Source organism: Cucumis sativus, chromosome 1 (genome assembly GCF_000004075.3).
Source record: "Cucumis sativus cultivar 9930 chromosome 1, Cucumber_9930_V3, whole genome shotgun sequence".
Lineage (NCBI taxonomy): Eukaryota > Viridiplantae > Streptophyta > Magnoliopsida > Cucurbitales > Cucurbitaceae > Cucumis > Cucumis sativus.
In genome coordinates, this window is record NC_026655.2 from 3,904,127 (window position 1) to 3,922,190 (window position 18,064).

The window sequence follows — 18,064 nt, forward strand, 5'->3', positions numbered from 1 at the left end:
ACATTACCTGCCTCCCCATTGATGATCAAAAGCTAGTTTCAACTCAGACCTAATTTGTTCTAGACTCTTCCTGAAAAGGGTATTTGAAGTATTGAAGATGAATCGCTTTCCGGCGGCCGGAACTGAGAGAAACCCATAAATTTTCTCGGCAAAACTTGGATGAGAACTCCATGAACGGGAGTGATCCTGAAGTGGGCGAGTGAGGAATGAGGGAAAGAGGTGAGTTTATGGGTTCTCACTTGTGTGGCAAAAGAAGCGTAATTCTTACAATGTCGAGAGTTGGAGTGGGAAAGGAATTCGAGAGCCTTGATGCAAGGATGCGAGAAAGAGAAAAGAGCCTGTTCATGTTTTCCTTGATGATGCGTTTAGCCTCCAAAATTTGCTCTTTCTTGTAGTTTTTTTCTTTTCTTGAAGAAATTTAAAGACTTAAAATAACGTGTAACAAATCCTTAAGCTTCCTCTTTTTTAATATACTTATAATGTACATTCAAAAAAAATTCAATGTTAAATTAAATAAAGTCTAGTTTGGATGAAAACAGTTGATGTTTTGTATAAAAAATGTCCATAAACTTAAAAAAAGAAACTTAAACATATTGTTATTGTTAGCAATATGAACATACTTATTCGTTTAAGAAATATCTTTGAACTTCCAAATAGAATTAATATCATTAACCTTACAAAAAGAAAAAAGTTTAACAGTAGTAAATACAGTGATCAAAATCTCTCATTAAAGCTTACCAAAACGATAAACAAACAAATACAAAAGAATATATTTGGCTATTAACACACTTTATCTACTGATGTACAACCTTGTCAAAACATGCAAGTCTTTTAAGGTCTCTTTGAAATTTCAACAAAATGGCAGTATACATGTGATTTCATGTGAACAAAGATTTGCAAATTGGCTCCAATGGATTGGCATTAGGCAGTGTGACATGTTAACTATCATTAAACCAAATTGAAAAATCTTCCAGATTCTATACATTGAAAAGAAGATTTATGTAGAATGAGAGGATTGGGAAAAAAGTTGATGATGGGCATTGCTGCATCAAACATGGATTTTCAAGTATGATATTCAGAAACGTCCCCGGCGAACTCGAGCCCAGGCTAAGGCTGCAACTGCAGCACCCCCGAGGTGGGCAGATCCTGAAATTTGGCTATCATTCTGCACAGAACATACAGGTTTTATGAATTTGTCTAACATGAGGTGGCCAGGTATATGTAAAAGTTAAACAGAGAAAAGAACTGAAGGTGGAGTTGGATGGAGAAGTTTAGGCGTTCAATTAAACATCATACCTCTAGCATCCTTAACATGTCTTTTCCAATGAGAAAAATGCCCTGTAATGAAACAACAAGGACTCTTCAGGATCTTTCATAGTGAACTACGAATCATTTAGCTACTTAAAGTAGAGCATACCAGTAAGATGGCAGGAACGGGTATAAAGAATTGGAGATAGAGGGTAGCCTTTGGGAAGAGGAATATATCAAGTAACATAATGGCGTTTACTGCTCCACTTGCGCCCTAAGTGATCAAGCAAAACAAATATCAATGATTATTCAAGTTCTAACAAGTATGTTGGTGTTTGAAAGTCGAAGATGATCGGTACAATGTAAAGTTAAATGAGCAGAAGCAATGCATTATCATACGACGTACATTTTGGAAAAACAAATTTTGCATTGGAAGTAGGTTTATAGAGGAAATAGCTAAGGTCTTCAGTTGGCATTTACAGTTGAAAAAGCAATGAAGTATAAGGATTTCCAAAAGCATACCAATCCTTTTGCTCGCACTGGGTCCTCGCCCCAAAATGACCGGCTCTGTAGCAAGCAGAAAACCAGATAACAATGTTTAAGATTCAGTTTCTAAAACAATCAACAATTGGCAAATACTCGCATCAGTATAGTTTCTTTTTAAGGATAAGAAATGGATATGGTATATTCATCAAAAGAGCCAAAAAGAAAACGGCCCAAGAGCAGGGCTGAGGAAACCCTCTCCCACAAAATGGATAAGTATATTCATGGATCATGAATATATCAAGAGAAGTCCTATCAAAGGTGGTTTATTCCATTGGCAGATGAACTTCTCTTCTCCCATTGTGAATTCACAATTGGTATCAAAGTGCTCTCAACTACATGAAAGACACCAAATGAAGCTCTAGTTTTAGTTTAGTGCATTGCATCAGCAATTTTTTTATGCTGCCTTTGCATCATATAAAAAACAGTTACACCTCTACGACCTGAAAATTTTGCATGATAACTGTCACAGAAATTTGAATGAAAGAACTGAGCCATACACACTTTGCATACCTTTGAGGACAACGCTTGAAACAGATGATGCGCCAAGTAAAATGCTGACCCACCAATTGCTCCAGCCAGATACAATTTCAACAAAAACTCAGAACCAAATACATTACCGATCTGTTAAAGGCAAAACACATAAGATCAAGTATATGCTAAGAAGGTTGGGGAAAGGTCAGTTTTAACACTAATGGGCTTTATCATATTCTGGAAAGACCGAGGCTAAACAGTAAAGATAACTTTATAAGTAACATATAATAAACTCATGAGACAAACAGAATGGATTGGATTATAGTTCACAAGCAGACTAATTGTGAGCTTGGGATGAGCAATTCCTTGGTGAACAATGAGAATTTTTTTTAAATACTTTTTGACTATTTAACCACTTACCACACTATATCCACGACATATCAAAATTTTGAGGGGGAAAAAAATCTTTTAACAGGTTTGAGCATATTTCGCACATCCAAAAGCCATCAAGCTCACCTTATCAAAACCAGAATCAAAATGTATTACCCCAAATCCAGTATGAACTCGAAATTAGCATACAAGAAACTCACAATGTTCGTTTATCAATATTTATTGAAGCAAAGCAAGTTCTTTCAAAAGTCCTTTTATTCACAACTCACAAGGCAAAACTTTAAGATAGACTGTTGTGTTAAAATATATTATATTACCATGGCTACCTCAAAATGAGATAATACCAAAGAAAGAAAGAAGAAGAAAACTATGAGTAAAAAGAAAAAGCAACTACAAGATTACAATATAAGCCAAAGAGAGGAAATTGGTAAAGATCAGATCATACAAAAATATATATATATATATTATATAAACCACACAAATATAAACAGAAGAGAAAATAAAATAAAAATCAGGACCTAGTAGAAGTTCGAAAAAAGATAGCCATACGTTCATCCCAAAGAAGTATAGTCCAACCATGTTGGATACTATATGGCCAGTATCTATGTGACTGAAGGCTGATGTAATCAATGTATGTATGCGGCCGCTTCTAACATTTTCTAATGAAATCTGTGTAGAGAACATTGAAACACAGAAAATATAACGTTACCAATAGAGAAAAGTTGAATTGTACTTCCAAGCTTTGAAGCTTAGAACTCCAAAACTGCATTAATATCCTAACTTTTCCACAAATATTTCTCAAACCACGACTATCAATTTGAAATGACAATGATTATAAATTATAATTTATAGTGATGATGTTGTTAAGTTATCAACTATTAGGGCCATTCATCTTGAGAAGTCTCAAATGTCCACGTGGTGGATATCACAAACCAATGTTTCTCTCCCAAGGAATGTGGTTTACTAAGTATTGTGGCCTGGGTGTTTGAGATGCCCATGGATGAAATGAAATGGGTTTTAAAGATATATATCCTATCCGTAATCCAAATCTTCTTGTTACAAACTATAGAGACATCGGTGGAACAAATGAATGTTTTGTCACAATTATCTGTACAAACCGATGTACTTTATTTTTTAGTTCAACATTGCAGAGGTGGAAAATTGAATGATCAATCTTTGTGAAATACCAATATGAGTATATCTTGATTCCTATTCATGCAAAATACCCATATATCTAGATTTCTAGACATTCTTGACTCTCATGATCCCGATTCCCTCATGAATGGTTGGTTTCCTGTAAACCCTGATTCCCTCATGAATGGCCCCTTAAGAGAAATAGATCCTAAGAAAAATGAGAGGTGAGCAGAAACAATGTCTATACATTCCTCAATTCTGAGGCATGTAATTGCAATTGAGGACTTACAGTAAAATTTTTTGACATAAAGATAGGATCAGCAATCCGCCAGAGAAGGAAAACAGCAACATTAGCTATAATCAAGCCCAAAACCACTTCGTTAGGTGTCAGCCTTTGGAACCATGATCGCCTGTGAATAGGAGAAACAAAAATAATAATTATCCCCAGTAATCAACACTGTTTATCAGATATCAAGCATCCTCCCCTTTGTTAAAAAGATTATAACCTATTTTACTGTTTTCAATACTAAAAGATTCACCCACCCAAAAAGTAATTTTCTATGAGTTTCCTTGTCAAATGTTGTAGGGTCAAGCGGGATATTGAAAAGAAAAAAAGAAACTAAACTCATCGAGCCAATTCAAATGTGTATGAAGTTATTTTGATAGGGTTATACAAGAACTTAAAGTAACACGTGATAATAAAAATGCTAATCCTAAGATAGCAAAAAAGGAAGTTTCATAACAGCAAGCAGTAAGAGTCTACATGCCATGAAGAACACCAAAAATACAGTGCTAGTCTCCTATGAAACAGAAAGCATCATACGATGTCATCCCGATGGTTGTAAAGTTCAGGTTAAAAATTTTCAAACTTCAGGAACTCCCAAGATCAAAGAATAACCATTTATGTTCTAATACTTGCACAAAACCCAGATAATATTTAATGAAACTGCACTGATTGGGCACAAAGAAATTGGAGAGGTTTAACTTATTTGACCAAGTAGAAATTTCACAATTTCTTGAACTATTTAGACTTTCCAATAGCTCATGCAATCAGTCAATCTAATTGAAATGCATAATGTTAGGCGACGTGAGGCACACCGTTTGCAAACTTCAACAGGACAGTGCAAATGGGGGAAATCAAATTCACCATTGAAAGTTGAAATTATGGACATTATGATGTTCAACGCTGAACGAGTTGATTTAAACAAAGACTTCGCATTCTTCAGCGATGAATTCAATTGTACATGTAAGAAGTTAATTTTCAGATAAAACAGCCAACGTTGCAAACTTGCTAAAAGAACAAACACATTACCTGCCTCCCCATTGATGAACAAAACCAGGTTTCAACTGAAATTTCAATTTCGAAAATGGGGTTCCCGTAAATAGAGACCTGCTTTCTACTACACTCTTCATTGACCCCTTGAAATAGGTATTTGAAGGATTCACTATGAATCGCTTTCCAACCACCGGAACTGAGAAAAACCCATGAATTTTCTGCGCAAAACTTCGATGTGAACTCCATGAACGCGAGTGATCCTGAATGGGTCGAGTGACGAAAGAGCCAAAGAGATGGTTTTGGTTATGGGTTCTCACTAGTGTGGAAAAAGAAGCGCAGTCCTTACAATCTAGAGAGTTGGCGTAGGAATTCGAAAGCCTTGATACAAGTTTGCGAGAAAAAAGCTTGTTCATTTTGTTCTTGATTATGAGCTCTGTTTGGGAGCCAATAAAATTCCTTTCTTCAGGAATAGCTGTTTGATGAAACAGGTTTATATACTTGGAGTGGCTATGGCGTAGGAAGATTATAATACACCCAACTTTGAACTCTCCCTCTCCCTCTCCCCTCCTTCGAACGTTAATTTCTTTTTGGAAATCTGCGTAGGAGATGGAAAAATGGATACATCTTTTAAAACCAATGATAGACAGTCTTTTGCTTCTATAATCATCCTGTAAAATTCCCACGGCTTTCTTCTGCTTTTTTCTTTGTTTTGCAAATTCTGTTTTGTTTTTCTTTTCTTTCTTCCTCTTCTTTCACTCTTCTTTCTTTTTTTAACGATTATTTTTTTGGTGTGCTAGTATGCTAGTATTTAGTATCAACGATCGAATATCTAGTATATAACATAGAATACATAATATGAAGCATAGAGCATAGAACATTAAATATCGAGCATCGAGTATCAAGGATTGAGTGCACCGATGATTTTCAAGAATTAATTAGTAAATTGACACTCTTTAAAAATTGAATCATTTTTTATTTGAACATTCAAATGAAGGTCATCCGTATGAATCACACGAATAGCATGTGTTGAGATCCCATAAATTCTTTGTGACATAAATGGATTGCTTCTCTTATACAACAGCCCATAAAAATAATCTAAAGTTTCTTCATTCAAATATACCAAACCCATCCTTCCTACAGAAGCATGTTCTAAAATTCAACATAAACTTTAAACAGAAGTTTCATTTATTATTGATTTTCCTTTACTTTCTGTTTGAATTTTCTCAGAAAGTTTTAGACAGGTTTCGTCAACTGAAGAACATTTGGAGTGAATTACATAATCCTGAAGTCTATTTTCAGTCTTTCTCATCCTACTCACCAGTGTTGTTGACAGTAAACACAAAACAAATGTACAACACAAGCATCTTTCTTATAAAAGAACTATTAAGAAGAAAAGGGTGTGAGCTTTCTATCAATCATTGAAGCAAAAGTAATTTGTCTTATGTTGTTTTTGTATCTTGTAGTTGCCTTTTCACTAGTGCAGTATAGACACCATCCTTGCTAAGAAGTTCTTCATGTGTTCCACTTTCAACGATTTGACCATCAGAAATGACGGCCACGGTATCTGCAGTCTTGACGGTAGATAGCCTATGAGCAATGACTAGGACGGTCCTGCCTTTCATCAGAGAATCCATGGCATCCTAAAACGTGTCCATCGATGAGAATTTAAAATGATAGATATGAAATCGGAAACAGGTGGGGTAATTTTTAAGTTTCTAAAACCAAGCAAAAGTATTCACAACAAACCTGTACTAGGTGTTCACTTTCAGCATCTAGAGCACTTGTGGCTTCATCCAAAAGGAGGATTCTTGGGTTCATAAGTAGAGCTCTTGCTATAGCTACTCTTTGTTTCTGACCACCCGAAAGCCTCACCCCGCGTTCTCCGACGTGGGTTTTATACTTCTCAGGGAAGTTTAATATGAAGTCATGTGCATTGGCCATTTTCTGTCATTTCAGTAGTTTAAGTTAAACAATAGGTTTAGCCCTAAAGGTTTCCAAGAGGCAAAAGGACATAAGATCTTACAGCTGCATTTTCTACATCAATGCTATCAACTTTTCCATCTAAACCATAGGCTATATTCTCTTCTATGGAGCAGTTGAAAAGAACAGGCTCTTGGCTGACAATACTGATCTGCAATCGACAAGTAGAACATCAAAATTCAAAACAAGATCATACAGACTAGATCGGCAACACGACCTTGGACTTTCAATCGAGTTGGAAAAGTAATTATTAGAAACTTCTTATTAGTAATTATTATAAACTTCTTATTCTTACCCTTTTGTGTAAATGGTCGTGTGATATCTCCACAAGAGGAACCCCATTTATCAGAATCCGTCCTTTAGTGGGATCATAAAATCTTTCGATCAGGTTTGCTATGGTGGTCTGTGGCAAACAAAGAAACATGCACTATGTTGAGCGAGTTTTTAGCATGTAATAACTCTCAGATTTCTTGTCATAACCAGGAAAAGAAGAAACCAGCATTCAGCAAAAGAAAGTAAATTACTTTTCCACCGCCACTCGGACCAACTAGAGCTACTTTAGAACCAGGCTGCAATCTCAATGATATTCCCTGTATCATGGAAGTTGTTATAATTCAATAACACTACATAACCTGTCCCCATATACCTACAATTTTAATATAGTAGGTACCTTCAGCACAGTGTGATCAGGGCGGGACGGATATGCAAACCAGACATCATCCAACTCAACTTCTCCATCTAGGTCACTGCATTAAATGACAAGTGTTATCGTTCTGCTCCTTTTGAAAAATTGAAGTGAACAGTTTGCTTCTGTTCATGCGTCACATTTGCTCTTATTTAATAGAATTAGTCATCTCAATAACTAATAAAATAAAGCAAAATGAAGGAACACCAAATAGTAACCCAATGCTCAAGAAACAACAAAGCCTAAACGTAAAAATGATCCAAACTCTCCCCTTCAAAATAGAGTAGGAAATTTCATTTTCAATTCATAAAAACAGAAAAAACCATACCCAATAGGGCACTTGTTTCCTGAATTTGTCATTGTTGATACACGATCAAGGAGCTGAAAAACTCGTCTACTAGCTCCAGCAGCTTTCATGGCAACAGTGTACAATCCTGACAACCCCGATACAGAAGTTCCAACTACAAACAGAGAGTTGATTGCAGTTACTTTTATTGTTCCCTATGGAAAAGTAAAGCACCATAAAACAAATAAATTTTACCAGTTAAACTATAAAGGATGAAAGATGTTAGAGATCCCGGACTCATGAACCCTTTGATTGTCAGGTTAGCTCCATATATCACAACAACAATAACAGATAAAGTCGATGCTGCATAGAGACCTCCAGAGAATAATCCAACCACTTTCTGTTAAATGATTAGATTGGGAGAAAGAGCTATTAGCCTCCAAGAAAGATACAGACGTGCACGTGCTCAAAAAGATACTTTTCACTTCCAAAATAAACTCACAGCTTGTTTAAGTCCAAGTTGCAATGTCTCCTCGACTTTCTTAGAGTACCGTGATACCTCATAGGATTCTTGAGCAAAAGATCTGACAGTGCGCACAGCACCAAAAGATTCCTAAAACAAAAGCATAACAATGACATTTTCTGTTTTTTACTCTGGATTTCATCATGTACGATAATAACTAATTTGTTCACACAATGTGGATTTATACCTCAGCAATTGAAGCACAGACAGCAGCAGCTGCTTGAGTCTTGTGAGAAAGCTCACGAAGGAAGCGACCAAATTTACGAACAGCGACAGAAATAACAGGGACAACAACCAAAGCCAATACTAGAAATGATAGACCAGATAAAACAATGAGTGTATTGAGACCCTAAAAGTTGTAAGTTGACTATTTCTGCTTCAATGTTCAATTTCTTACATGTTAACTTCCAAGAAGTTGAAAACATGAAGGTCAACCCAATTGTTGCAGTTGATAGATTTCTTAGGGCCTCAGAAAGATTGGTGGTTGCTGCATTCTTAATTATTTGGGTGTCCTCAGATAGCCTACTGAGAAGTTCCCCTGTTCGAGTAACATCAAAGAAGGCTATTTCCTACAAAATTCAACAACCGTTACACGTGCTAAAAGTAATGAACATAAATCAGACCTTTTAACTTTTTGTTCCCCTTTTTCCATTGGGGGGTACCTGATTAAGAAGATGAGTAAACAAATTCTTCCTTAAGCGAGCAACAACTCTCTCACTAGCAGAAGAAAATAACCAAGCTCGAACAGCTGAGCACACCGAACTGGAAATCACAATTTTCATCAGTGAGTGTCATAGTACTGGATCCAACATAGTTTGAACTGCCCAGGAATATATTTTAAATAGACGTCTAAATCATAAAGCAGAATGCCAATTAACAACCAAAGCTATTAGTCTCCCCTTCTATCTGGTTTGGGTTTTGCCAAGCAGAACCCAATGGCAGTTTTATATACAAGACAATGACTCCACATATTATGCCTCAAGTTTAAACGATGTAAACAATCATACCCAACTAAGACAATCGATGTGATGTATACAATGGTGCTAGTGACTTCCTTTAGAGCTTTACTCTTCTGTTCGGGCGTGTCTATATCTCCAGATACAATGTCAATAATCTTTCCACCAAATTTTGGCTGCAGGATCAGCAATCCAAAGTATATTATATAATAGTAAAACTACAACTAAGTTCATGGCCATAATTTTAATCTCATGACCATGGAATAGATACATAAGAACACCCAAAAAAATGCATACGATCAATATACTAGTCGTGGAAGCAATCAGAAGAGCAATGGTAGCAATTATCAACTTTCCCGCTTCAGGCTTGGCCTGCAATACAATTTAGATGTTGAGCACTTGAAAGATTTTAACAGCAAAATCGATGGCTTTTTTGCCAACAAAACATCTACGCACTTACAAGTGAAAGTACTCTGCCAAATCCAACATTTGCGGGCTGAAATTTGCAAGCATAATAGTCAACATCGGAAAACAAAAAAGAAACAACTAGTTAAGTGAATAATTCCCTTCAATGAAATTTTCACTTCACTGAAGATCTAACAGGAACATTACCGGCACAGCATCCCCAAGTTCCAGGTCTGTTAACTGACGATCATCCGATGAGCCATTGCTCTTTCCTCCTCCCTACAAAAAACAAGGAAACAAAAACAAAAACCAATGAACACCCAAATAAACATATACATAAACATCAGCATTATGAGCACGATTAACAATTTATTCATCCATTTCAAGCTACAAAAAGTAACCGCGGAATTTCGAAGTGATGCTACGTTCAAAATCAATTCCAAATAAGCAGGCACAATAAATTGAAATTCAAATGAAGCATAAAGCAAAATAGTAAAAACAGGGAAAAAAATAAAAACTAAAGAAAACATACGTAAACATATATAAACGTCAGCAATGAGCACCATTAACAATTTATTCATCCATTTCAAGCTACAAAAAGCAACTCACGATACGTTGGAAGTGGTGCTATGTTCAAAAGCACTTTCAAATAAGCAGCCACAAGAAGTTGAAATTCAAACGAAGCATACAGAAGACTATAAAATCCCACAACAGAAACCAAATAAAGTAAGTAATAGAGACCATTCCATCGATTCATTCAAAAGGGACCAAATAATTTTCCACAAATACCGTGGAAATGGGGGAAAAAATAGCTTACCCCACGATCAAGCAGCGGAACTCTTTGGCTTCCGATGCCTCTCATCGTTGCAAAACTGTTGAATAAGCGACTAAAACTTCAGAAAAATCAGAGCCGGCCGAGGAGAGGTGCTGCTAAAGTAAAGTCTCTGTGGAGCTTAATGCTCCATAGACGAAGATTAAAGGACCCAAATGACAAATTTTGAATTTTATATGAAGTCTATGCTGATGATGACAAAAGTTGTAAAGAAGTTTGCGAGGCCACTATCGAAGAATCGTTCTCCGCCCCTCTTTGAGATGATTACGGGAAAGAGACAAATCTCCATTTCCTTTTTTCTTTTTTTTAAGATTTCATTGATCGATCGTAGCAAAAAACAAACCTTTTTTTAAATCTCATTGTTTGAATTTTCCGGTGAAGGGTGTAAGAGTTTTATACATGATTCTAAGTTTAGGCATATTTGTCCGACTTGAAAATGGACTAGAAAATCAGACAAAACACTGAAAATCTGTACCTTTTCCCCATTAACAAAACATATTTTTGTTTGTTCTTTGAGTTTCAGTCTTTTAAATATGTTATCTACCCAACAAAAATAAATGTATTTTGAAGATATATTATGATCTTATTATTCAAGATGAACATGGATTAGACTGATTCTTTCGTCCTTGTTTTAAAGTTTTAACTTTTTCGAACAGCAAAAAGAGAACAACTTTGTTGAACAGCTTGTAATTTGGACTTAAGTTCTTTCTAACGTTTATGTATAAAACAATAATTAGTGTTCCCTTAAAACAAGATTAAGAAAATTGTGCTCTTCATTTCTCTCTTCTTTTTTTAAAAAAGAAATACGTACAAAAATCATTTTTATTTATGCTTTAATTTTCTATTTTATCAAATTGTTGTTCCACTTTTTACCCTTTCACGCTAAAAATAGCAAGAAAAATTATGATAGTAAGATTTATGTCACTACACTTTTAAATTATAAAAATAACAAAGTTAACTTTAATAACATTTTGATAGCTTTTGTCATATTTGCAATATACAGAAAATCAGTGACATTAATTGTTTTTTTCTTCTAAAAGTTTTTTTTGTCATCTATTAAAGAAATAACAGTCTAATAATCTTCTTGAATTATTTTATTTCAATAAAAATAATGTTTTGATTAGAAGTAAGTTCAAATAATACACAAAACATCGAATAAAAATTAACTTTATTTGAAAGTGCTTTTGAACTTACCATTTTCTTAGGGATAATAAGAGAGGAAAATGGGCCAATGTTTTCTTAAGAGATGAGAATTTGGGCCTTTCTCGACCATTTTGGGCTGTAAACCACGTGTGGATTGGACTGAATTCTCACTTGAAATAAGGGCCTTTATCAGCCCAATTCGAACTTTGAATTTCCATGTTCATGGGCTAACGAGAGAAAATAGAATTTCAAATTTTAATTTTATAATTCATATCTACCTATAATTACAATAGAAGTGTATAGCAATTGTATTTGCAACTTTTAAAAATATTGTTCTATATGTTAATATTTTGATTATACTTGTCATATCTACGACTTTTCTACTTAAAGTTGATCCGTCATTATATTATAAAGTAATTTGTCAAAGTCAATCAGTACTAGTGTAACACATAACCTAATATATGAATGCATCGAGTTCGATAAAAAAAAAAAATCAAATACATATATTAATCTTTTTTTTTGCTAAATTAAATGATTAAAGATCTTTTTGCATTGAAATATGTAAACCATGTCTCCAACACCCCAACCATTTTGAGCCTTTGAAACCTAAAAACCCAACACCACTATTGCCTTTTCAATATACTGTTCATTTGATGTTTCCCAAACCCTATATTTTATTTCTCTAACCTTTTTTTTTTTTTTTCCCTTTACAACTTACATGGATATGATCTATTTTCATTAGTGCTATAGCTTGCCGATTTGGTTTGATTTTTTGTCCGTCGAATCTTTTTATTAGGGTTGTCGAACACCTATCTCTTTTTGTTGTTGTTAATTTTAATTTTATTTTAAATGATCAAGTTTAGAAAAACTCCACTTTTTATTCTTTCGTTCAAACACAAAATAACTTTTACTTTTGTGATTTGTTTTTTATAGTGTTATTGATCGCTAACCGTTTTTTCACTAATCACTATACATTAAAGTTGAAGTAACATCTATCATTTTTTTTGTTAATTTTAATTTTATTTCAAATGTTAATGTTTAGGGTTTCTTCTTATTCCATGATTTTTTCTCTCTTTCATTCTATAACTCGCTTGTTGGAATGAAAAAAGAATCGTTGCGTGTTTTCTTCTTCTACTAAAAATGGAGAAAAATTATAATTGAAAATATTATATTTTCCAATACTAAAATTTACTCGATGGTAAATGAGAGTTTTCCTCCTAACCCCACATTAATTATTATAAGCCTCAAGAAAGCAAACACACACTACCTTATTAATGGACCATTATGCAAACAACAACTATAGTAAGAAATTTGTAAATGCTTACACACAAGACATTAATTATCAGAAAAAGCAATTAATAATAACAATGGACCAAACTTTTAGTTGATTTATAATAATTATTATTAATTCTTTTAATTTTGAACAATACACATTGACCAAGTCAAAGGGTTAAATGTGTTTGATTGTTATATTAATTTAATTATTTTTCACTTAAAACCCGGTTGAGATGTCTCCAAGATTCCAACATGTTGACTTGGTCAAAGATATTTTGCCTTTCACCAAATTAATATATCATCACAACTCTTATTGCTTTCTTCAATGTCATCCACTACTTGTTTCTTCCCCTACACATTAATTACAACCTTTTTCATCATTCAATTTCTATATAATTAACCATACCCTAAACCCTAAACCCTAAACTCTACTAATCTTGCTTCCAAATTCTCACTCATTAATAACAATTAACTTAACTATGATATCACTTTGATCACACTTTTAAACGTTTAATTTAAATGTAAAAGTATTGTAATTTTTTTAGTCGAACCGTAGGAATGAATGAATCATTATTGATTCTTTATATATATATATAGTATGACAAGTGTCTCATTCATCGAGCTATGCCAACTTGCTATCAAGAATTCTAATTTATGCTATGCATATATAATTAATTTAACCTATCTCTTAAGTTTTTGACTCAATTAGGCTTCAATACTATATTTAGTTTATTTTAGTTATTGTATCATTAAGAACCACTATGATCTATTCATCTCTTTTGGAAGTTCAAAAATAAAAGGAAATGGAACAATTAAAAGTTGATGGACAGAAACTACCATACCAACTAAAGAATAGAAGAAAAATTTTAGCCAATTGGAAGTTTTATATTGGGTATGAATATCTATGAATTAGTGTATAAAGAAAAACATATAATATATATATATATATATAAAGGGTATCCCATAGAAGTTAGGATCCAACCAATTTTATAATGTAATAATAATTTGAATTGAGGACTTTTGAAGTAAGAATTTATAAGTGTGTCCATAAGCTGTCGATGATACTCAGACATTGGCGAAAGGTTTGTCTTTGCTCACCAATTAGTTGACGTAGAGCCATTGTAATCCAAGTATTGAATCTCTAAATAATTCAAATTTCTAAGCACATAATTAAACTAGGGTTTAACCGACACCCCACTTCTTAATTAACCTAATTAATTGATATCCCTTTAATTACCCTGTTGCCTAGCTAATAGACCCAACATTTGTTAATTGATTCCCACAAAGAAACCTATGTAGGATTCTTATGTTTAAAACCAAGACAATAACAGCTTTTATGGTCGAGATTATTCGTAAACAAAAAGGATGTGTTTTGTTTCTTTCAATGTACCTTTTTGAAAACTCTCGAAATTATCATTTACCTTTTGACAATAACGTAATAATTTTGGATGACAAAGAAAGCTAACTAAAATAAAAAAATAACTTCTCTTTTTTTTTTTAAGAATTAAACTTCTAGCCTCGAGATTGTATAATACTCAATCTTAAAAAAATTGTATAAATAAAAAGTAGAACAAATATCAATATTATATACTTCCAAACTTTAGGGATTATATAACTTAAAACCATAAGCGATCAATTAACTTACGCTATATCATCTAGAGTTTGTTGAACAAATTAAATATATCATGAAAAAGTTGTATACTATTTTTTCTAAGTATCATTAATTATTAGATAATCCATTAATGTCCGTTTACAAAAAAAAAAAGAATGATTAAATTGTTTTTGTATGTAATTATTAATTATTTTATACATAAAAACAAATGTAATAAATGATGTATTACAAAACTACCACATAACCTTTTTCTAAAATTTTATTTTGTATTTTGTACCTTTTTATTTATTAAAATAAAATTTAAAAAGCTTAGTCAAAATTTGAAAACAACCTTTCTAACCTAAACATTGACTAGGTTTTTGAACACTTTTTCAGATAGTAGTTGAGAATGGAAAATTTGTGTTTGGATTTAATCAGGGAATAAATTTTATATACTTTATAGTGTGAATGTTAACTAATTAATCAATGAATTTTTTACTATTAAAATTAATTAATTATAAAAAAAGTTCATCATACAATTACTTTTTAACGATAATTATGTCATCTTTCGTTCTAGTCTATATAAAAAGCGTCTTTTCTCATATTTTTATATAAATATTTGGATTTTTAATCAATTTCAAAAATCAAACACGTTTTTGTAATGTTTACTTTCTTTTGATTTTCAAACTCGTGATTTTGATTTTGAAAACACATCTAAAGTCGAGTCAGCAAAGCATGTAAACCAATATAAGAAAACGATGCTTACACGCTTAAATTTTAGAAATAAAATATTTTTTTCAAACCAGGCTTAATTGATATCTAAATTTTGGGTAGAAAAATTAATTTTATTTTAATATAAAATTTAATACTTTATGATTAAATAAATTCAACCATTAATAATGACCTAATAATATTCCAGCTCAGAAAATGATAAATAATTCTCACTTTGAAATTCCTTTGATTCGGTTTATGATTGTTTCCAAATCTCTTTACCTTTTGTTTCACTTTAATAAACCTGATTTCGCAGATTTTAAAACATTGAATTCCTATTATTATGGTCATAAGTCGTATTGTTTAATTTAATCTTAACCATGTCTATATATTTTTCAATTCATATTCTTATTATTTAACTAATTTTGAACAAAAAATTTAAATGACAACTTCAAATTTATTGAGAGTACACATATAAAAATTGGTGAGTTGAAAATATGTAGAAAAAATAGAGAAGTGCTTTTGGATATAGTAGAGAGAATTAAAGGAAAACTTATTATATACATAGGAGATCATGGAGAAAATGATTGAAGGTGTGTGAGAAAAAGGGTATTAGCTTTTTGTGAAGAAAATTAAACAAATCCTTTTTCTACATTTGAGAGAGTTAAACAATGTCTTTTCTTATAAATAATAATAATATTGAATATGATATAAAAGATATATTTACATAATTTTTTCAAATGAGAGCCACATGCCATGTGATATACACAAAAGAAGTCAGATGATAATTAAAGTGATAATTAGTTGTCTAAGTAAGAATTAAAATTGAACCCTTCCATATTTTTGTAGACACTTTATGTAAGTTTTCCTCCACATTACAAATAATTCAAAATTTTAAATTAATTACAATATAAATTAATAAAAGCATTAGAATAATCGATATTGCAACATAATTTTATCATTCAATCGATCGATTAACGACGTTTTTTGAAATACATATCCTTGAAGCCAACAAATCGAACACGACTCAAATCATATCCCTTAGCATCCAATCCAAACGGTAAACTTGTTTGATGAGACTTAGATTGTATTAATGTTGAATTGACAACTACCAATAATACAATTTTGAGCCGTCATGCAAATTTTCCTACCGACTTCATACCAATAAATTCTTAATTTGACCGAGAGGAGTTAACTTTTTAATTAAAAACATCAATACAATTTCAATATCAACATAAATCAGTCAATTAATTAATTAATTAATGAAATAACATCTTATTTTTGGTCTATGGACAACATAGACAGTAGATTAAAAATAATATAGATAGACAATGTAACAAACAAATATATACCATGACTAAAAGGAGGTGAAGAAATATATATATCTTATGAAGGAATATTATAGATATTAATTTGGTCCAAATTCCCAAATTAATTAATCGGTATCTTATGTACCCCATGATATTCTTTCATAAAGAATCATAAATAATATTAATCAACTCATGGCTTTAACTTCCACTACGTCATAGTGAAAACGTAAAGTTTAATAATGTCATATACACCCAATTATATGTTTGCGTTATTCTTCTATGTTGTGTATATATATATATATGGTGACTTATTTAATATACCATTTTTGGTTTTTATAAGTCATAGACAAAAAAAATTAAAATTAAATAACCTCAATTTAATTTGAGATTTATTTAAAATAAGTAGATTAATTATATCTAATCGGTATTACCAACGCGAGTATAATTGAGAAGAATACTAACTTCAATTACAAAATAGTAATAGAATTAAGACATTAAAATGAGTTTTATAACTAGCTAAGTTAAAATAAATGCTATGGAACTTCTCAATTTTGTCCGACTTTTGATTTCATTCAAAAACGATCTTCTATACGTTAGAAATAGTAAGAAAAAGAGTTTAGGTTCAACCCTAAGCAACAAAAAGTTAATAATATAAACAATCAACAATTTAAATAGAAAAATCTCGTTGGTGCATCTACCACGAAATGTTTAATCACGAAGTTATCATGTGAATAACTTTAAGATACTTTTAAAATTCAAATGACAATTAGTAAGTGAAACCTAATTTTATGCATTTAATTCTTTTTCTTGCATAGTAAAAAGATATTTTTTTATTATAAAAAAGTGTAAGTCAGGTTGTACCCAATTTTTTAAAAAATAAAAGTGAACAGTAATATTTTTAAATATAAAAATAAATTCAAATATTTATAACTAATATGGTAAAATATCACCATCTATTTACATAAATTATTAAACTATCACAATTTATCACATTTTTACCGTATTTATAAATATTTTTAATAGAAACAATTCTTCATATTTGATACGAAACTGATATTTTAAATATTCATCAACATTTATTATATTTTAGAGATTCAGAAAAATAAATAAAAGAAATTATAAAAAAAAGTATACTAAAAAGGCTAAAGCATGGGACCAAATGATATTTTAATAACATAATAAGAAATGATATTTTAATAACATAATAATTTTTTAAAGTGGGATTTAATCGATGTTCTTTCCCTCCAACTGCCCTCCCAAATTTCTCTATATATACTATTAACCTACACATTTATTCTTCAC

General features: G+C 31.9%; 2 protein-coding genes across 2 annotated transcripts; both read right to left on the minus strand.

The window, feature by feature from the left end:
• Positions 1-758: 758 nt before the first annotated feature.
• LOC101205793 (RHOMBOID-like protein 12, mitochondrial) lies at positions 759-5,781 on the minus strand. Its single transcript, XM_004137396.3, has 8 exons — positions 5,102-5,781; positions 4,079-4,199; positions 3,205-3,324; positions 2,305-2,415; positions 1,771-1,815; positions 1,418-1,522; positions 1,297-1,338; positions 759-1,165 (listed from the first exon to the last, which is right to left on the minus strand). The coding sequence occupies exons 1-8, from the start codon at positions 5,476-5,478 to the stop codon at positions 1,076-1,078; spliced, it is 1,011 nt and encodes a 336-aa protein (XP_004137444.1). The 5' UTR covers positions 5,479-5,781; the 3' UTR covers positions 759-1,075.
• A 439-nt stretch (positions 5,782-6,220) lies between these two features.
• Positions 6,221-11,215, minus strand: LOC101206026 (ABC transporter B family member 25). The gene is made up of 17 exons (XM_004137397.3): positions 10,718-11,215; positions 10,108-10,179; positions 9,956-9,991; positions 9,793-9,867; positions 9,547-9,671; positions 9,202-9,301; positions 8,937-9,108; positions 8,727-8,845; positions 8,519-8,629; positions 8,272-8,416; positions 8,059-8,191; positions 7,716-7,791; positions 7,570-7,635; positions 7,341-7,448; positions 7,089-7,196; positions 6,812-7,009; positions 6,221-6,705 (listed from the first exon to the last, which is right to left on the minus strand). Exons 1-17 carry the CDS (start codon positions 10,760-10,762, stop codon positions 6,505-6,507), a joined length of 1,890 nt encoding a protein of 629 aa, XP_004137445.1. The 5' UTR covers positions 10,763-11,215; the 3' UTR covers positions 6,221-6,504.
• Positions 11,216-18,064: the final 6,849 nt, after the last annotated feature.